The sequence below is a fragment of the Citrus sinensis genome, chromosome 3 (genome assembly GCF_022201045.2).
Source record: "Citrus sinensis cultivar Valencia sweet orange chromosome 3, DVS_A1.0, whole genome shotgun sequence".
Lineage (NCBI taxonomy): Eukaryota > Viridiplantae > Streptophyta > Magnoliopsida > Sapindales > Rutaceae > Citrus > Citrus sinensis.
Window position 1 is genome coordinate 46,764,708 of NC_068558.1, and position 21,091 is coordinate 46,785,798.

General features: G+C 35.2%; 5 protein-coding genes across 16 annotated transcripts; 3 read left to right on the forward strand and 2 right to left on the reverse strand.

Annotated features, from left to right (window-relative positions):
* Positions 1–1,815: 1,815 nt before the first annotated feature.
* Positions 1,816–7,947, forward strand: LOC102617639 (protein phosphatase 2C 32). 9 transcript variants are annotated; one of them, XR_008053217.1, is made up of 6 exons: positions 1,818–4,840; positions 5,242–5,355; positions 6,731–6,995; positions 7,100–7,271; positions 7,395–7,476; positions 7,627–7,947. XR_008053217.1 is itself a non-coding variant. In XM_006491383.4 (5 exons), the coding sequence occupies exons 1-4, from the start codon at positions 2,696–2,698 to the stop codon at positions 7,213–7,215; spliced, it is 2,640 nt and encodes an 879-aa protein (XP_006491446.2). In that variant the 5' UTR covers positions 1,818–2,695; the 3' UTR covers positions 7,216–7,251; positions 7,434–7,947. The 9 variants fall into 9 exon arrangements, 2 of the variants coding, with proteins under 2 accessions (XP_006491446.2, XP_006491445.2); XR_372069.4 differs by having other exon boundaries at positions 7,434–7,476; XR_372070.4 differs by having other exon boundaries at positions 7,100–7,251; positions 7,434–7,476.
* A 1,260-nt stretch (positions 7,948–9,207) lies between these two features.
* LOC102617347 (germin-like protein subfamily 2 member 4) lies at positions 9,208–10,443 on the forward strand. Its single transcript, XM_006491381.4, has 2 exons — positions 9,208–9,475; positions 9,670–10,443. Exons 1-2 carry the CDS (start codon positions 9,364–9,366, stop codon positions 10,215–10,217), a joined length of 660 nt encoding a protein of 219 aa, XP_006491444.1. The 5' UTR covers positions 9,208–9,363; the 3' UTR covers positions 10,218–10,443.
* A 1,828-nt stretch (positions 10,444–12,271) lies between these two features.
* LOC102617043 (hypothetical protein) lies at positions 12,272–14,405 on the forward strand. Its single transcript, XM_006491380.4, has 6 exons — positions 12,272–12,465; positions 12,570–12,785; positions 12,886–13,009; positions 13,255–13,328; positions 13,578–13,735; positions 13,974–14,405. Exons 1-6 carry the CDS (start codon positions 12,353–12,355, stop codon positions 14,135–14,137), a joined length of 849 nt encoding a protein of 282 aa, XP_006491443.1. The 5' UTR covers positions 12,272–12,352; the 3' UTR covers positions 14,138–14,405.
* A 212-nt stretch (positions 14,406–14,617) lies between these two features.
* On the reverse strand, positions 14,618–15,924 carry LOC112495775 (putative expansin-A17). The gene is made up of 3 exons (XM_025092493.2): positions 15,713–15,924; positions 15,286–15,607; positions 14,618–15,191 (listed from the first exon to the last, which is right to left on the reverse strand). The coding sequence occupies exons 1-3, from the start codon at positions 15,846–15,848 to the stop codon at positions 14,882–14,884; spliced, it is 768 nt and encodes a 255-aa protein (XP_024948261.1). The 5' UTR covers positions 15,849–15,924; the 3' UTR covers positions 14,618–14,881.
* Positions 15,925–17,917: 1,993 nt separating this feature from the next.
* LOC102616745 (uncharacterized) lies at positions 17,918–20,576 on the reverse strand. 4 transcript variants are annotated; one of them, XR_003062111.2, is made up of 6 exons: positions 19,660–20,352; positions 19,423–19,569; positions 19,080–19,153; positions 18,859–18,995; positions 18,344–18,433; positions 17,918–18,171 (listed from the first exon to the last, which is right to left on the reverse strand). XR_003062111.2 is itself a non-coding variant. In XM_025092494.2 (5 exons), the coding sequence occupies exons 1-4, from the start codon at positions 19,696–19,698 to the stop codon at positions 18,860–18,862; spliced, it is 396 nt and encodes a 131-aa protein (XP_024948262.2). In that variant the 5' UTR covers positions 19,699–20,351; the 3' UTR covers positions 17,919–18,433; position 18,859. The 4 variants fall into 4 exon arrangements, 3 of the variants coding, with proteins under 3 accessions (XP_024948262.2, XP_024948264.2, XP_024948263.2); XM_025092494.2 differs by having other exon boundaries at positions 17,919–18,433; positions 19,660–20,351; XM_025092496.2 differs by lacking the exon at positions 19,660–20,352 and adding an exon at positions 20,371–20,576 and having other exon boundaries at positions 17,920–18,433.
* Between the last annotated feature and the right edge of the window lie 515 nt (positions 20,577–21,091).

Below are 21,091 nucleotides of genomic sequence, written 5' to 3' on the forward strand. Positions count from 1 at the left end.
CTGTGGTGATTTTATATTAAATCAATCAAAAGAGCCTACTAGGATGATAGTGGGTGATGCAAAAGAGTAGAAAAGTTATCTTTGGCAATGTTCAAGTTTAGTGCGTGCAAAATATTAGTTCTTAAATTATAAACAAATTTATAATAAATTAAGTTATAAACATATTTTTTTCCTCCTTCTTCATTAGAATGAATTAAAATGGTCAGTATACGATGAGGAAAGATATTACTCGATTTATTAGTTGCCAGTGATAGAAGGTATCCTTAATAAAAGTATATAAGATTTATAATAAATTAAATTATAAACAAAATTTTTCCTCCTTCTTCATTAGAATGAATTGAAATGGTTTGTTCTAATTAACTATTATAATGGTGTGTACATGAATCAATCTTATATGGGTTATGAATTTGCTATCATATATTTGTAATTTTGTATTGTTGTAGACTTGTATCACTAGTTTTACAATTTCTACTTGTTTATGAAAAAAAAACATATTTTTTCACTACGTGCATGTGTATTAATTCACATTATCTCTAAGTTCACGTGTCATTATATTATTTATTTTGAGAAATTTTGTGTAGACATATCAATACTTGTAAGGTATATATGCATAATTTTAGTTTTTTTTTCTGTTTATTTTTTAAGACTTAAATCGAACCAAAATTTGATTTTTTTTTTTTAAATTGTAAAACAATCTAGAACGTGTACCTGAAAAGAACCGGGCTGACCCGACTTGATTCCAATAAGTTGTCCACCTTAACTCGGGTAAAATGCCTAAAAAGCCCACGAAAATTGTAATGAATTTAAACTGGGGCATGAAATTACTGCTCTCCTTTTCTCTTTTTTTCTTTTGCATTTCGATTTCTCATCAACCAGTACCGATTGATGAGAAAGAGACATGTGCTGTGACATGGGTTCTTTATTCTATTGTATTATCAAACCTTTTAAGTTCCATATATGGCAAATGGACATGTACCAGTGGGAGTTTTATGCAACACCCAATATGTTCATAATATGTTAGCATACATGACACATATTCTGTATATAGATGTTCATGTCTGAGCTAGATATGGTAGTTGTTTCATGCATGTCAACCAATATATTATATGTGTATATATTTTTGTTAAATAATTAAATTTTCCCAACAATTTGAATGAAAATTGCAAGTTGCCGTATTAAGTCTCCAAACACCTGCTTTTTTTTTTTTTTTTTCCGTTATGTTTTTCTCCTGCCTTTTAAAAAATAACTCTTGAATTTTGGTTATTCTGCGGTGAGTTCAATCAATGGCTCATTTGTTATGTACAGCAAGGATGATCCAAATCATAGGAGGAGGGGCGAAAGAACTGCATAAATTGGTTAATAAAGCTGGCATTTTTATTATTATTACCAAAAGAAAATCCTAAAATTTTTGTGAAAGTAATGGGATTTGAGATTTTGAGGGGCTTCTCGAAATTCGAATGTATTTTTTTCCAGTCCCATATCTTTTGTTTATTGATTACAAATCTATCTTTTAGAGATAATTAGTGGACATATAATTTAAATTAAAAATTATAATAATAAACGTAGGTCAAAATTAAGAAGCTGTCCCCACTCAGTCATCCAATTTTAATTGATTAGCATGATGTTGTGCAGTACCAAATTTATTGACTCCAACAGCACCAACATACCACCAATCATTTGCAAGAAATTATTATTATTATTATTATTTTGGAGAAAATGACCATGTAATTGTTTTTTTAAAAGGACCAAATTTTAAGGCTAAAAAGCTCGTAAGTATACTACTACTTACTAGTTACTACAACAACCGTCTAAAAACTTTTGAACTTAAAATAAAAAATTTCTTTTTCGCAGTTTTTATTTTTTTACCCTCCCAAACCATTTGAAAACCCCAAGAAAGAGACCCTCCTTGATGAACTCAACTTTGATTCTTCATCGTCATCACAAACCGAATCCCAATTTTTTTCCCCCCTCTTTTCAGTTTTAGTTATTAATTTCAACCAATACCCACATTTTCTCTTCTCTTCTCCTTTCTCAAAACACTCACTTAAGTCTCCATTCTCGCCACTCTTCTTGTTTTTCACTACATCTCTCTCTTCTGGGCTTTTTTTTTTCTTTTTGGGGTTAAATTTTTGGTGCTGTATTGATTTTTGAACTGTTGCTAATTTCCCCATGATTCAGTGTATAAATCAAATCAATCTGGGATTGTGTTTCTTTTTATTTTTAATATGGGTACTCGGTCAGATTCCACAAAAAATCTAAACAGTTATTTTTGTGCGCGTCTTTGTTTGTATCTGATGTGTTCCATTCATTCACTCTCTTCTGCCGCTTTTTGTTAGATCTGTTCACTGCGGCTGCTCGATCTACTGCTTTATTCACGCTTAAACAGTTCTTCCAAGGTTAGATCATAGCATTTCACTGTTTATTTTTATTCGTTTATGGCTCTCAAAATTTAGGTTGATTTGATCAGCAATTGTCTGGTGGCCCGAGTCTTGTTTATTTTTGCCTTGTGGAGTATGAAAATTTGATGATGTGCAGCTGTCTGAGTGTTCATAAGGCGGTGGCGGTTGAGGGGTTTATTGGGTTTTTGGGATTTTATTTGAGTTGTTTTGTGCTGTATTTGTTTATGGTGGAATGTCATAGGAACCCTCCATCTCAGAGGATTAGTTAATACGGGATTATTGTATAATTTTGAGAAATGGGTAACGGCACTTCTCGTGTTGTGGGTTGTTTTGTACCGTTTAATGGAAAAAGTGGTGTTGATTTGGAGTTTTTAGAGCCTCTAGACGAGGGATTAGGCCATTCATTCTGTTATGTTCGGCCTTCGATTTTTGATTCTCCTGCCATTACCCCATCTAATTCTGAGAGGTTTACAGTTGATTCAAGCACCCTTGATTCGGAAACTTTAAGTGGGTCATTTAGGCATGATTCCTTAGATGATCCCTCAGGCCTTCATAAACCCAAGAGTTTTCCTGAGACTACATTTAAGACTATCTCCGGGGCTTCGGTTAGTGCAAATGTATCTACAGCTAGGACTGGTAACCAGAGTGCATTGTTTGCGAGTGATGTACAGGAGCCTGCTGCTTCATTTGAGAGCACTGCCTCATTTGCTGCAATACCTTTGCAGCCAGTGCCTCGCGGTTCTGGACCTTTAAATGGGTTTATGTCAGGACCCCTTGAAAGAGGTTTTGCTTCTGGTCCTTTGGATAGGGGAGGTGGTTTTATGTCTGGGCCAATTGAGAGGGGAGTGATGTCAGGTCCTCTTGATGCTAGTGACAAATCCAACTTTTCTGCACCGCTTGCCCGAGGCCGTAGAAGACCTCGCTTGCACCGTCTAATGAGAAGTGTGAGTGGACCAATGAGAAACACCCTTTCTCGTACCTTCTCAAAACATACCATGGGATCTGGTTGGATGGAACGGTTTTTCTTGCATCCTGTTACTAGATTAGCATGGCAAGTAAAGGAGGCAAAGTATCGATCTGAAGCCCAAAGAAACTGTCTTGAAGGGGGGCCATCAGAAGGTGAATATGGGAACAGTTGCAACTTGCAATGGGCTCATGGAAAGGCTGGTGAAGATAGGGTTCATGTTGTCCTCTCTGAGGAACAAGGATGGTTGTTTATTGGGATATATGATGGATTTAGTGGGCCAGATGCTCCAGATTTCCTGATGAGTCATCTTTATAGAGCAATAGACAAGGAATTGGAAGGTCTTCTTTGGGATTACGAAGATAAGTCTCCAACTGATCATCCAGAACTGGGACATCCTAAATGTCAAAATGCTGGGATTAGTGTAGAGGGCACCAAGGTGGACCAACCGGAGTTGTGCTTAAATAAAGTGAGTTATTGTAATCTAAAGGAGTCGTGTAATAGTTCCGGAATGTCAAGGGAACAATCATTTACCTGTGAAATAGTTGAGGAAAGTGGTGAAGTTACTGGTTGTACTCGAAATGGAAACATAACAGGTCGAGGCAGAAAAAGCATGCGGCTTTATGAACTGCTTCAGATAGAATCATGGGATGGACAAGGTTCCACGCTGATCTCTGACATTGGGCCTGAAAGGAAGGGGTCATCAGATTGTCAGGCATGTCAAGATACTGTGGGTTCCAGTGAAAACCTTAAAGGAGACAACTCTGTCCATCGGGGTGAAGATCCTACTACATCAGGTGGAGATGGAAGGGTTGGGCTTGAATCTAATCAAGATTCAATGGATTCTCTTTCTGTTTCAGTGCAAAGGCAGGGCACGAGAAAGTCTCTCATCAGTTCAAAGATTAGAAAAATGTACCGGAAGCAAAAGTCCTTGCGTAAGAAGCTTTTCCCTTGGAGTTATGATTGGCACAGAGAAGAGCCTTGTATTGATGAGAGAATGGTAGAATCCTCGGGACCTATTAGGAAATGCAAATCTGGAATTATTGATCATGATGCTGTCTTAAGAGCAATGGCGCAAGCTCTTGAAAGTACTGAAGAGGCTTACATGGAAATGGTGGAAAAGGCACTGGACACAAATCCAGAGCTTGCTTTAATGGGATCATGTGTTCTTGTGATGTTAATGAAGGATCAAGATGTGTATGTCATGAATCTTGGGGATAGTCGTGCGATATTGGCACAAGAAAGGCCGAATGATCGTCACCCTAATCCAAGTTTTTTGAAGGATGATTCAAGGCACAAGAACAGATCAAGAGAGTCATTAGTACGGATGGAGCTGGACAGAATATCAGAGGAGTCTCCTATGCATAACCAAAACTGTCAGGTTAACATGATGAACAAGAACAGAGACATTTCCATTTGCAGGTTAAAGATGAGAGCAGTCCAGCTTTCAACTGATCACAGCACAAGTGTCGAAGAGGTTTGTTTCCACTCAACTGAGAGGTCCTCTACTCTCATCATTTCACAACCTTTCTTTGGAGACTTTTATTATCTTATATTTTATTAAATTGTTTCATCAGTTCGCTTTTTAATATAAATTTTAGGTCTATCTACTTTTTGATTCATGTGCATCAGGGTTTTTCCTTTTTGCACTTGATTTTACAAGCGACAATGACATCATAAATGAGTTTATCCATCTATGAGATCCACCTCTATGCTAGTTATGCTTTCATGGGATTTTCATAAACTAAAATTAAAAATTATTAAATGTTACACACGTTAATAAAAGTGCGTAAATAGGAACATGAAATTATATAACAATTTTGTTTGCAAATATGTCGTGATTTATGGTTGATCTTGCACCTCGTGTTTTCTATACAGGAAATTATCAGAATTAAGGCGGAACATCCTGATGACAGCCAAGCCGTTTTTAATGATCGAGTTAAAGGTCAATTAAAAGTCACAAGAGCATTTGGTGCTGGGTTCTTGAAGAAGGTTGGTTGGTGATGCAACTTTGATCTTTTCTTTCCTTTTTTTCTTCAAGGCACTTGAACCGTCCGTACTTTTCTATTATGGCTAGCAGAAATGGTATTTCGTAACATATATACATGCACGTACCTCTGTGCAAAGTGATTGTCCCCACGCCTTTATGGTGGGAATTAATTTTTGTTTTTACATTTTTTTCCCCAAAATTGTTGTGAGGAAATGTTTTTTGGAATAGCTATGACTACTGGAGAGAGTGAGAGAGGAAACCCAGTTTGTTTTGCTTATTTTTTCGTGAGACCTAGTTGGGTTTATAAATGTTAGATTTTACTTGCAATTTGAAAACCCTCCTGGGCTGTACTTGTGAATCTAAGATCTTTAAATAAATGGAGTTGGGTGCATTACTGATCGTGCAAAGTGCATTTGAACTTGTCAGCTTTGCTAGCTGAAGTACTCTCAACTATTTGGTACTTCATGTGGTTTGTTGTGAATTTGACACTGAATTCTGTTTTAGAAAGCGGGTTACATGATAGCAGTATTTTTCCTTGAATAGAATTTGAAATATCTCTTATTACCACCAATGGTGTCTTTGCTCATATTGTCTGGATAATTAGAATATTTGGGCTTCATTATGGGGGCATTTGGGAGTTGAAAAAAAAATCCAGATTAACCATTTTCTGATACTGGTGTGGGGATATAGTTGATGCCTGGATTTTGGAGGTTAAGAATGGCATGAGGGGCAAGGCCGGTTTGAGGGGATCGTTACCACTTTATGTGTGTACACCCTTGGACAATGCCTGGTTTTACCTTTGGTCAGTGAAATTATGGAGATGATATTCAGCAATTCAGAAGATACTGATCCATAAGTTGGCTGTAGTGTGTAAATGAGTGTTCACATGTAGGAATTTGATGAAAAAATATGTGTGGGTAAAGAGGAGTAGTGTTTTTGAGGACAGTAGGATGTGAAGTCGATTGATTTTAGTGTTTTTATGTTCACTTTTAACAAAGACTACTTTTACTTGTAAAGTGCTATAAGTTTGAGATAGATTCACAACTAAGTTGGAGAGTGAATGAATTAGTAATGTCAGACAAAAGTGGTGAGCATTGAGCGTTCTTACGGCAATATTTTGTCATATGTGATTAATACTTGAGTAAGCCTTTTGTATGCTTGAACGTCCATAAATTTTGTTGCTATTATGTATTAGGACCAGATGTTCTGTAGTAATTCACAACCACCTTGGTTATTTTGTGGGTTTAGTTGATAGTTCATTTAGAAAGCCGTATGCTGGCCAAAAGCATATGTAAATGCAAGAACACGTCTGCTTCATTTGTTAGTTTTGTGTTATTGCATTGATGTAAAGTTGTTAATTCACGTTGTTGGTTGCAGCCAACTTGTAATGAAGCCCTGTTAGAGATGTTTCGGGTAGACTATGTAGGAAATGCTCCTTATGTCAGCTGCATCCCTTCCATTGTTCATCACCGCCTTTCCTCAAGTGACCGATTCTTGGTGCTATCTTCAGATGGGCTTTACCAGTACTTCAGCAATGAGGAAGTAGTTGCCCATGTCACATGGTTCATGGAAAATGTCCCAGAAGGCGATCCTGCACAGTACCTGATTGCGGAGCTTCTATTCCGTGCAGCCAAAAAGAATGGTTAGTTGATTAGTCTTTTAACAGTCTAGGTATATTTTCTTTGAAAACTGTTTCTCCAATGGCTTGTGCACGTTTTGAACAGTCTTTTCTTGTTATTGTTGCAGGTATGGATTTTCATGAATTGCTTGACATTCCTCATGGAGATAGGCGTAAATATCATGATGATGTTTCTGTTATGGTGGTATCATTAGAGGGAAGGATTTGGAGATCATCGGGATAACGATTTTGTTCACATATGCATAATTGCCTCAACCATGTAAACATTTCAAGCAAGGGGTACATCAATGCATTTTGGAAATGAGAATTTCATTCTTGACAATTGACATTCATTTTTTCGTTTCCCCCTTAATTTTACACAGAATTTTGCTTTCCCTTCCTTACCATCTTTTTCCATTTCAGATGCGGTTTTTATATTGAGAGATTTAATTCTTCTTGCAGATAGAAGGCTGCTCGCCTCTCACTGTTGCAACTTGCAACTGAGGTTTTCATTGTCCCTATATTTTTTTTACGTGATTTAATATCTCGATCTTGTCTTGTCTCTGTGTGTGTGTGTTTCTTTTTTTTTGTTTTGTTTTGGGGCTCCTTCAACTTGGGTGGTGAATTCCTAATCCTATGATTCTTTGTGGTCTAGTTTCGGTGAGGAATCAGAAATCAGACATTTCGCAACAGGATTATATCATGTGATTGCTACTGAACAAGTTCTGTTTTTCTTATTATTAAGCACAAAAATGAGCACTCACGAACATGTTATACGCACGCCTGAATCCCTGATCTTTTCTCTGGATTTTGTACCTGTATAAAAGTAGGCCGATTACGACAACGATATGTAAACAAATCGCTAGATTAATGCCCACCGAAATTAATAATGTACTATATTTTTTATTTTTTATTTTAATTGTATACGCATAATTCAGGAAAGAATGAGTATTTGAATTTTCACTTTTTTGAATCATTGGAAGTTCATCTGTTTATGTTTGAAATGATAAGTGTATCCATTGGGAGATTCTTGTTCTTTAATTTGAATAAAAAGTTGGAAAGAAGAAAGAATGACGAGCTGTAGCCGTGTATCTGGGAAGAGCAAATAATTGGGCTTGTCACTTTCTCTCTCGTTTTCCATGCAGGGATTTAACGTAACGATGGTGCCAAGCATTCTGTTCCTTCTCGAGTTTGTATGTCCAGAAGAAATTGACCGGACGACGTAAAGATAAGAGAATACAAGAACAAAAAATAATGCATATTGCGAGAAACTCGAAAGTGATGAATTATCATAAAAAAATTTTGCCCTTTACCGTACGGCTTTCCATTAGTTACCAGATTTTGACGGGTAAAAGAATAATGATAATAATAAAATTTCTAAGTCGAGTTTACCAACAAACTGGTCTGCCCTTCAATCAACCAGAGTGCAGAGGTTGGTGATAAACCAAAATCTTTGTCATGGTAATTAAACTTAAAAACTTGTTTATGATGCAAAAGTGGATAATCATTAAGCACGAATCACAACAACACAACCAACAACAAAGCGAGAGCAAAAGTAAAACTAAAGAAGACCAGGCTGGCTAGCGGCAGCAGCGGCGTCCCATTCCAAGGGCCCATGTTGGTGGGCAATCCTAATCCATTTCAAATCGCGAGCGTGCCTTTTGACTCTTTTAACGGGACAATGCATTACAAACTTCCAATTTCCTGTCTCTCATTTTCGCATCTCATTCTCACCAAACCTTGAACGCACACCAACACCAACTGACTCTGAATTTCTGATTTCAAGTTTTCTTTTAGTTGTCGTTACAATATCTCTTAATCTCCACATTCTATATTTTTCCTTTACTGTTGGTGGAAGAATTTTAGAATATATCAAAGGTAATACAACAGATATATACATATATGTTTTTGTATATGTAATTAAATTTAATATAATCATCACTTGTACGATAATTTTTTAAAATAAATATAAGTATGTTCTAACTTTATTTACTTATAACATCACTTACCTATGGTATGTTTGATATAATATCTCTAATAAATTCTAGAGTTTCTCTACTGTCATGAGTTAGTCACACAATAAATATTAATTATACTTTCTCTCTCTCTTTTTAAGAAATAAAAGTAACCTATGAAAATTTAATACGTGTTGTGAGACTGATTAAGATTGGTTTTATGTAAGACAAATTGATTGCTTTGTTTTTAAGTTGAAGTTCACTTCATGCCATCCCTTGGTTATCGATCACATCACTCAATCTCTCTATGCGCCGAGCATTATTACCCTTCTCCTTCAGCATCAAATTAATTAAACCTGCAGAATATAGTTCTATGCCATTTCTTTCTCTCTATATATACATTCTTCAGCTGTAATTTGTTTTCATTTCAAAACATTATGGCTATCAATCTTTTCAGCACATACTTGCTTATTTTCAGCATCATAGCTGGAGTCCTTGCAGTCGATCCTGACACGCTCCAGGATGTTTGTGTGGCCGACACCTCTTCAGGTAATTCTAATATCTATATAATAATGATGATGATAATAATAATAATAATAATAATAATAATAATAATAATAATAATAATAATAATAATAATATGGGCAAAATGAATCATTTTCTTTTATACATATTTATATAATTAATGATTATTAGACACTGATATATTAATTGGTTTTGCTGTCAATTTAATTTCTTTACAGGAGTCAAGGTGAACGGCTTTGCATGCAAAGATAGCGCAAATATTACAGCAGATGATTTCTTCTTTGCTGGCCTAGCCAAGCCAGGAGTAGTTAACAATTCAGTGGGATCGCTTGTAACGGCCGCCAATGTTGAAAAAATTCCAGGCCTCAACACACTAGGCGTGTCCCTGTCCCGCATCGACTACGAAGCCGGTGGCCTGAACCCACCTCACACTCACCCACGTGCCACCGAAATGATCTTTGTGCTCGAAGGTGAATTGGATGTAGGATTCATCAGCACCGCCGATAAATTGATCTCAAAAACTGTCAAGAAAGGCGAAATCTATGTGTTCCCCAAAGCTTTGGTTCATTTTCAGAAGAATAATGGCGACAAGCCGGCTTCAGTTATTTCTGCTTTCAACAGTCAATTGCCTGGAACTCAATCCATTGCTGCCACTTTGTTTACTGCCACACCTCCCGTGCCGGACAATGTTTTGACAAAAGCTTTTCAAGTTGGAACCAAAGAGATTGAGAAAATTAAGTCCAAGCTTGCACCAAAGAAAACCTGAAGACGGGTTTGCGATTACAGGAGAAATGATCATCCGCTTCTTTCTTTTCTTTCGAGTTTTGAAGAAAGATTCCGGTTCGGATTTGATATATATATATATATATATATACATATGGAGTCAATGAAATTGAATATGCATTTGTAATGATCTTTTATGTTATGCTCATACTTCATAGTTCATATGAAAAATAATTTAATTTGAAAAGCCTGTGACAACTCTCAAATTACTTCACTTCAAAAAATGTATGTGTGAATTATTAACTTCTTATTAGTACGACCGTCGCTCCTTCCTTCCACAAGTATTCGGAACTTCAATTACCAATCCTTTTTGTGTATGAGAATGTAAGTAGTTAGCTGTTAAAGCAGCACGTATTATATGAAATCGCTTATTAATTTTATGAAGAAAAACTGGAGCCAAACAAAGACCTGATGTGATTTTGGACCGTGTTCATAAATTACCTAGTCCAAGAATCATTTTTATGTCCATAATCCAAATTCATATCAAATTAGACAGAAAAGACAGATCCGCGATATAGAGGCTTGGCTTAGAAACAGTCATTTCTGAATCTAAAACAGTAAGTACACGAAAATAAATAAATGTGGCTTTTATCAATAGAGGGACAGCTCTTTGTTACATGCGGCAATTCCAGTGTAATATTATTTTTGTATCTTATGTCGGACAGAATATGACAATTATAAAAGTGTATGTTTCTTAAAAGACGAGGAAACAAACTTACATCAATTAAATCTTTGTTATTGAGGCTTGGTTTTTACTTTCTATAGTTGTTTCTTCTATCTAGAAAGTAGGGAATAACACCACTCTGGAAATGCAACAATTCTTATTAACTTCCAACAATTCTTATTAAAAATAAATTTTTATTTCATAATGCCAATGAACAATAGGCGAACCAAAAATTATATGAAATGATACAATTTAAACAATGACTGAACGACAACAATAATATTTTAAAAATAATCTTCTTCATCGTTATCATAAATCATCTACATCACTAATAGCGATAATAATCAACTACAATCAGCTTTATTATCATTAAAAAAATAATTCTTTCTCTTCACCATGTTTCAAAATGACAGTCATTCATATCAAAACTTTTTGTTTTCAATTTTTTTTTTGAATTTATACTGCCACTCGTTTAGATATTATTAGCTTGTGGTTCCATGTCAAATTGTGATATGAAATCTTAGATATACTATAGAATTTTTCGAACATGTGATTTCTTTTTTATACTCTATTAATTATGATAATGCATGTAATAAAGAAATAAAACTAAAATAAATTCTTCTTGATTGTAAAAAAAATCCTCAAATTTAGCATTCTAGGATCTAGTTGATTCAACAATACCTGGGAAAAAAACAATTATCAAATTCAAATCTATAATTAATTTTTAAAATTAGTTTATCAAGACTCGTGGTTAAATTAGAGTGATGAACTATACGATAATTAATCTACAAAAGAACAAAATAAATTAAAATAAAATTGAAATTAAACAAGAAAAAAAAAATCCTAAAATTGATAACCTTTGTAGGACAGGAATTATAATGGGTTTTGGGCCATTAATCAAACAAGTCTTAAGTGGTAGGCTTGTTTGGTTAGGGCTAAACGGCTTGTTAAGAGAGTTTGGGCCGAAACTGTAATTGCAAAGAGTGAAGCATTTTAACACTTCTCTAAAATCCTTATAACTAATTGTTATTAAAAAAAAAAAAAACTTTTAGTTTAATTGATAAAATACAGATTTCTATATTAAAATTAACTGTTTTCTTATCAAATTTTATCTAAATCTTTTAATTGTATATTAATTTTTTATTATTATATAATTTTTATATTTATAATTCTAAATCTTATAATTTTAAAAAATTTTAATTAAAATTTAAAATATAAATATAAATTGAAATGAGATGGATGCTAGTTAAAAAATTAATTCATCTAAGTGTTTAATTAAATTTTTATTTAAAATAAAAAAAAATCAATTTATGTGAAGTTATTTAAGTAATTTCACTTAAGGAATGGTTTAATTTTCAAGGACGTCAAAACTCCCACTCAATTAAAAACGGCGCGTTTATGGTGTTACGACATAGATTTTGTATTTTCAGATTTTAGAATTAATAGAGAAATTAATGGAAAATCCGATACCGCAGAAGAAGGAGAAGAAGAAGAATTTCAGAAAGAGGAGTTACGAAGAAGAGGAGGAAACCACGAACAAGTTATCAGATGACGAAGAAGAAAGGAGGTTATTTCTAAATGTTACTTTCAAAATTGCTTAATTAGGGTTTCTTGTAGTTGAACATAGCAATAATGTTTCTTCTTAATAATAATAATAATAATAACTGTCAGGTTGGCATTGGAAGAAATTAAGTTTCTTCAAAAACAAAGAGAAAGAAAATCAGGAATACCGGCAATACCGAGTGCACTACAAAGTGCAGCAGCCGCTGGCGGCGGCGGTTTAACTAAAGTTAGTGAAAAGAACGAGGGAGATGGGGAGAAAGACGAATTGGTCCTTCAAGATACCTTCGCTCAAGAAACTGCTGTTATGGTTGAAGATCCCAACATGTAATTTAATTTCTCTTGATAATGCATGATTTTTATGTTGTTGCCAGGATTTTATGTTCAAAACTTTTTTGTTTGACCTTCTTAATCCTTTGTTTGATAGGTTGAAGTACGTTGAGCAAGAACTGGCCAAGAAAAGGGGAAAGAATATTGATGTGAACGATCGAGTTGAGAATGATTTAAAGCACGCTGAAGATGAATTATACAAGATCCCAGAGCATCTTAAGGTGACTGGGATTTTTTTGTGCACACATCTATCTATTATTTCAAAGCGCTTTAGTGATGCCTACTAGTGTGTTTTATTTAGTCATTTAAAATAAAAGAAAAAGGTGTCCTCGTAAAATTCTAATTTTCTTGTTCTTTACATTCTTTATGAGTGGTTGTGTTGGTAGTTCTACACTGTTCTGTTTCAGTTCTACACGCTAGAATATTATTCTTGTGCCTTAAATTTCATACTTCTTGTTTTTATCAGGTAAAGAAAAGAAACTCAGAAGAAAGCTCTACGCAGTGGACTACAGGGATAGCTGAGGTTCAGCTCCCGATTGAGTATGTTGGGCTCTCTCTCTCTCTCTCTTGGAGAATTTGAATTTTGCTACTGTATTTGAAAGTTGTAAATTTCCTTCAACTGAGGAACATTTGGCCTCAAGGCTGTGTTTTGACTGGCTGGCTTTGGGTCACTCCCATGGTGATAGGACATTATGCTCTGAATCTCATTGCCTGATAAAATGACGCAGGGACCTGAGACTTCATTAAATAAATGTCTGGACTTACAGTTTAATGGTTCCCTGGTTGCAGATACAAGTTGAAGAATATCGAGGAAACTGAAGCTGCCAAAAAGCTTCTACAAGAAAAGAGACTCATGGGTAGAGCAAAATCAGATTTTAGCATCCCCTCAAGTTACAGTGCAGATTATTTCCAACGTGGCAGGGACTATGCTGAGAAACTTAGAAGAGGTGGCTTACCGCTATTTCCAACTTTTCATGATATGGCTAGTGTAGATTGACTTATTCATTTTACCTCTAGGGTCGAGGTTACTTGAATACTGCTTACGAAGATAAATTATAGTCATTTGATATGACTTCCTTGTCTTTAACATGAAATTCTTCCGTTGCTTAGTGATTTATGTGGTGTCCTTCAGGATATTGTTTTCTTCTGAACCTGTTTCTTCTTACTTATATGAAAAACCTGCAGAACATCCTGAGCTGTACAAGGACAGAGGTTCACAGGATGATGGTGCTGGATCCAGACCAACTGATAATAGCACTGACGCAGCAGGAAGTAGGCAAGCTGCAACTGATCAATTCATGTTAGAACGCTTCCGCAAACGAGAACGACATCGGGTGATGCGAAGATAACATGGAACTTTGTACTAAGTCTCCATCCAGGTTAATATGAGTACAGGCAAAGCTTTTGATAGGAAGCTTGTGTCTGATGATATCATATTCTTCTGCCTGATTCCTTGCGTCTCCTGGTTGTTTTGAGTTAGCAATACAAAAGGATTGCTGCTGCAAATCTGTTGAATGATTAATATTTTTTTATTGTAGTGACTGTAAATTCTTAAATTGATTTTGGATGCCCACACGGCTGAATAATCTCAAAGACAAATTTCTTGTTGTGGTTAAATTCTGTTGATCTGTTTTGGGGTCTGAATGGCTACAGGTGGTTGAACCTCTTGGTTTATTCTGTGTTTGAATCAACATTTCCAGTTTTAGTATGAAACCTAATATGATTATCTATAATTTAATCTTTTGGCATGGGTTGAAGATGGAGCAGAGTCACGAGGTTTATTTGTTATTTTGATCCAATTCACAATTTTCTTGTAGAACTCTTTTCTCTTACGAAAAAATTAAAAAAAAAAATTGTATGGGGATACAATAATATGTTATTCCATGGTAAAGCTGCAATTAAATTACATATTCATAAGGACCATCACACTTCTTGGTGGGCTTCAGTGCAAAACGCTAAGCCACAACCTAAGTAACTCTCGCATTTTCAAATACAGCGGGGTTGAGAAACTAGACGCAAAAGAAAACACCGGAATAACAGAAGTTCACAAGTCCTTAAAAGGGGACATTGAAAGAATTTTGACATGTTTGATTTTAGAATTGAACATTGCTTTTGAAAGATTGGCCAAATCTCCAGTTGGAAGGTGCAACGTTATAGGCTGTGCGGGTCCTTCCATTGCTAGTTTGGACTCTAAAGGACAAGCTCTGAGCATTGAGATAAGTCAAACTCTGCCAATTAGCTCCCCAGTTCCTTGACATCACTTGCCATTTGCTCATTTTGGATCCCTTGATCCACACATTAGAAACCTCTCCAGCTCCTCCAACATTTGAAACAAGCACAAGCTCAAAGTAGTCCCTTCCATTTATTGTGAATCTAAGGCCTCCACTTCTCATGCATCCAACCCTGGTGAACGACAAGAAACCTCAGTATATATACAGAAGACGCCCACCAAAGAAGAAACAAAAATGCAAATTTTTTTAATGAAGAATGAACATACTTTCTGTAGAGTACGGGTACAATTCCGGCTCTGTAAATGGCAATGGACTCAAATGCAGGCTGAGACATGTCAAAGTGCGCCCGTGGAGGGTTGCACCAACCGCCGTTGTCGTTAGGCAGATCATAGTTTGGCGGGCAGAAGTTTGTAGCCGTAATGATGATGGATGTCCCCCGGCGGCACCATTGCGGCACCTTCCTCCCGTCGCAAACGATGTGATAGCACCCACCACAAGACTTTCCATTATTGAACAAAACTGTGCTCAATGCTGCAGTTTTTGTGCCATAACCATCTGTGTATAAGTTTCCATATCCACAAGCACCACCTGAAAGCCGAAGTTCAAAATCATTAGCATAAAATTGAATGTAAATGAATAATGAATTAAGCGACATATTGTTTATTCTTGCCATTATATAAATAGAAAACATACCCATTGTTTCTGAAGCATCACTTCCACCGTAGAAAGTTGCATGGGCTTGCATCCAAGCAGCAGAAGCTGCATTAATTTTAATGGAAAGTAACGTTAAGATCAGCGCCACAAAACTGAAAGCAAAGAAACCTTCCATCTCTTATATCGTCCTTTTTTTTCCCTTCTTCTAAAACAAAGTATATAAGCAGATATTTGATTTAGTTTTGACGATGAATATGGCGGACGAATGCAGCTATTTATAATCATTGCCACGGTACGGGCAGGTCTTATAATAATAGTAACAGTAAGGGTTTTCCTAATAATAATATCATCATTAATTAGTGCATTTGCGTTGCAATGCGATGATGATAACCAAAATTGAATGTGAATGATAAGTTGACTGCTGAAAGCATTCCATAGTCCATACTCCTCAAATGACAACTAATGGCTATACCCATTATTTAATTAATGATTCGCTGCATTCATAAAATTACGTAAGACGACTCGTCATTTTTCGAGTACGCTCAATTACCGAATATTAATTCTGTGGGTGCTACTTCCGTCCCGATAATCCATCTTTTCTCTTTCATACAATAAATGCATGTGAATTTCCCTTCACATGCATGCAGGGAATAGATGAAACAATTGATGTGTTATAACTAATTGATATATGCAGGATAAGTGTAGTTAAATTTAAAATATTTATCACTTACATGATAGTTTTTTAAAATAAATGCACACAAACCATGTCATCATTTGCATGTTGTATGATTGACATGTTATCTCTAATATATTCTAAAATTTATGGTCATTTAGATCCTTAATTAACAATTAAGGTTAATTACTTGCATATCCACATAAGTAATACTTGTTTTGCAGCAAAATGAAATAAATAAAACAACAGTAAATTACCGTAAAACAATTATATGTTACTACATTATCTCTAGATTTGAATTTTATACCGCGACAGTTTGCGCATTCAATAATTTATACACTAAACCTTTTACATAATATGGATATTATCATTTGTATACCCTATAGATGTTTTGTTATAAAAAATACTACAACACTTTAAAGGTGTATCAATCGTTCACCCTAAATTGACAAAAGCTATCTGCCGACCACCAAGCCGTTAGCTGCCGTTTGAAAGTTAACGGAATTTTAGCGAATTGACAATTTTACCCTTGAAAAGTATCACTTGTATACCCTTAAATTATTTTATTATCACTTGTATACCCTTAAATTATCACTTGTATTATATGAAAATACTAAATTACCCCTCTGGTGTTATCCTATTTAAACAGCAAGTAACAGTTTGGTAGACGACAGATACATTTTGTCAACTTAGGGTAGATGATTGATACACTCTCAAAGTGTTGTAATATTTTTTATAACAAAGTATCTATAGGGTATACGAATGGTAATTTTCCTACATAATATATTGATATTTTTAATGGACAACAAGAGAGAGAACATGGAGAAAATAAATGATATGTATACACAAGTTGCCATAGCCGCAACATGAGCCGGTGCCGTCAAATACTGAGTTATAAGAGAGGAGGGTAGAGAAGACATTTCACTCAAAAGCCCTTTCACACCTGTTTCGGTTCAAATTCTTGGAATTTAGACAGCCTGCCTCGCCACTGGGAGTCTTTTGTAAACTCTTGTCAACACTATAATCATGAGTTTACTTGACATTGCACCGTTGTAGTACGCTATAGAATGATCCGTGGTACGTTATAGTACGCCGTCATGGCCAACTTTACAGTAAATTATAGATAGATAATCTAAACAAACGATCGTCGTCAATTGGATACAAGATTCAACAACTGAAATCCAAGTCAACGCTATAAAATAATAAATATTTTATTTAAAAGCTTTGTTTGGTGTAGTAGTTGAAATAACATGGGATTGCACTTCATATGCAACTACCGTGTCTTGATTATCAAGAAATGAGAATGTGGATTATTACAAAAAGAATATTTAGTAATAAGTGAATTATGATAATGTAATAGTCAGATTTGATTTGTGTATGATTGTACTTTTCGTCAAGAGAAGAGTGCCATATGTTATGCCATGTTTTATGGGAATTTCAATTTTCATAGCACATGGCACATGGGTGATACCATCGCCCATAGACTTACTCACAGCCAACCAACGATTCACACATGGGATCACATTGTCGAATTCAATTCCGGACGGACAGTTGTTGAATATATTAAAATTAAAAAAATTTCTTTCTGGCCAATGGAATTTTATTGTTATCAAAATGTGAGTGCTAACACTTAACACGTGGAACTCTAAGCTCCTTGTCAATATGTAACCTTCATCGCAATGAGAAAAAAAATAAAAACGGGATAGCAAAATCCCACCTATTCTCGATATTTGATCCACACTCAAAGAATGCAGGCAGATAAAGTAAGCTTTTCCAAAGTAACATAGCTATTCCCCTCCAGTTAAGTACCGAAAGTTATTGGGTGCTGCTAGCAAAAAAAAAAAAAATTCTTAAAATAGTAGAAAAGTCAGAAGTAGAAACATCTAGTTAGGTTGCATCTTTCATTTACACGCTGCTTAAAACTTTAATCTAGGTCTCTATGTTACTTAATAGTCATAGCACTCTCAAGCCCCCACTGTATCTACAAAAATGCCAACCTTCTCCTTTAAGCTCGAAATTAGTAGGCAGGTCCCTTGTCCGCTTGAGATAGTGAAAACATTGGTCCTTCGTGCACATACTAGGAAAACCTGCATTTGCCATTTTCTCCTCAATGTTAGATTGCAGCAATCTTAAAATTTATAAGTTGGAAACTAACTGACGTTATTCATATTCAATACTAATGCTAGATTGCAACAAACAAGGCTACCCAGGGAACAAGTAAAACAGTTTGACCCTCTTATTTTATCCCTGAGAAGCTTATTTTAAAAATTACTCATTCCGTGGAGCAAGCCCTTTACAAACCAATGAAACATCCACTATTCAAGACAAATTGAGCTCAAAGACGGTGGAGCCCAATATTTGGCTTGGTTTGGTTGTTTTTCTTGATCTGATTCTAGGGTATACTACTTAGAAAATTCCTAATGCAACAGAAATTTTTCGTATCATGTCATATAAGTCTTGTTGACAAAAATCATTTATGTTGTAGATAAAATTTACAGAATTTGAGGTTTACCTCAAGTGTCGATAGTAGGGTTCTGAAGTAGAAAACGAGCATTATGCAGGATAGCACTGGCCTCCTCATTAGAGGCATCATGCAACCGCAATTCTTTAATCTCTTCCTGCCATTTATCTATTTGCTCCTTGTGTATCCTGCAAACATAAATTTCAATATGTTGAAGTAAGTAACTTTAGCTATAAAGATGTAAAATGTCATCTACTGAATTCATCACTTACGTGATCAACCGCTCCTCAAATTCATTACTCAGTTCCTTAAACATTGTCTTCCCTGATTCCAGCAGCTCAGATATCTATCAAGAATTATGAAATGTGTAAGGACCTGATATGAGACAAAAGCAGCATACCTATTAACTGTATACCAAGAAACCATTTAAATCTGCAGCAATTTTGCACTTATTTCAGCTTCACAGTTTATCATCTATTCACCCTCAGTCATGGACTCTTCAACTGATTGCCCACAGGTAATTTATACAGCAAACCAGAAAATGATTCTTCGCACATAGTCATATGTTCAATACAAACTGATAATATGTTATGAAAATTAAGTTGAGATATATACCATCTGAGTGAAGTTTTCAATCTTTTCAAGAATGCCAGTGATGTTAAGTTCCATCTCTTCTGATGCAACAATGCTTGCATCATTTTCTTGCTTTTGTACAATCTCCATACCCATTCCATATCCCGCATCCCCATCCCTCTCTTCCATCTACACTACCAAAGAAATTGGAAAACAAAAACTTCAAAAATTGGTAGACAAGCTTTAGAAGAGCAAAGGATGAAACACAGACTGACGTACAGTTGGTTTCATTCGTTTTCTCATATCTTCGCTCTCCATTTTATTCGCAGTTGGTAAAATCTGCCAGACTGTGACAAATGAGAGCTTCTAATTGATGGCTAACAATGGAGAAACCAAAACATCTTAAAATCAAACACAGAAATGTTCTGATATCATCAATACCTAATGAAATATAATTCATTGTTATCCAATCAGAACAGATGATGCAATTAGCATTACCGAATCTGAACAAAGATCAGCTGGCTATAGTAAACGTGCTTAAGAGACTCTTAATTATCATAATCACCATCGCGGTTGTAACAAACGGAATTAAATCGCCTTCGAAATAAAAGGAACAGAAACTTATCAGTTCTCGATCTGAACTACTCTTCTTCTGTTTAGCATCTAACCCTAAGCTATGAACAATGTCGTTCAACTATTATGATCGTACTAGCAATTACCTTAAGAGCGAACAAAAAAGTGCAGTCAAGACCAAAGTGCACGCGAATCGAGATCGAATTAATGTAAACGGCGATGTAATGTATCAAATTAGTCGAATAAATACGCAAATAGTGAGAAATATCACATTTCAACAGCATATGTATTCAGATTTCAACTCCAATTCCGAGCAATTTGTCATTTGATAATTTCTAACTGCAAGCATGATCTTCAGAGCACAAAACGAAGAAGTAAAGTTGAAGATATAATTGGAAGGGGAGTATCAGATTTGACCTAGAAATTATCGCTATTGAATGCTAACCTCCAGTTGAATTTGCTCGAATGTCGCCGCCGGAGAAACGAACTCATGCACTATGCACTATGTTCTTTTTGTTTTCAAAACGCTAAAACCGTTTTTAATTTGAAAAAGTTTCGAATTTCAAAATTTCCGCCAAATCTGACAGGTGGGTGGTTTTAAGGTGGTGTTTGGTTGGGAGGAGAGGAAAATAATTTAATTTTTTTTTTTTCATTGTTTGGTTTGATAAAATATATAAGAATTTAATTTTCATTAGAATTTAAGTAAAATTTAAATTTCATATCAAGTGGTGAAGAATTTAAATTCTTCTTATGTTAGAAACTAAAGTTTCTAAAATTATCCTTCAATATTTTAACTTGTTTAATGCCATTAAGAATTATTATTTATAATTTTATTTTATTGATTTAATATTATAAATGGTCCTCTGCCGAAAAGTCACCGGACCACCGCCGGACGGTGCCGGACTTTGCCGGATGACTGCGCGGACATTGCCGGAAAATCGCTGGACTTCACCGGAAAGCCGTCGAACCACCGCGTGGACATGCCGGAATCGCGACAGACCTTCGCCGCCAGCCACCGGACCGTCATTTTATTTATATATATATTTTATTACTAATATATATAGTTTAATATTTAAGGTAAAGGGTAAATTTATCTAAAGAAAAAAATTAAAATTCATTTCCTTATCAAATTTTATAT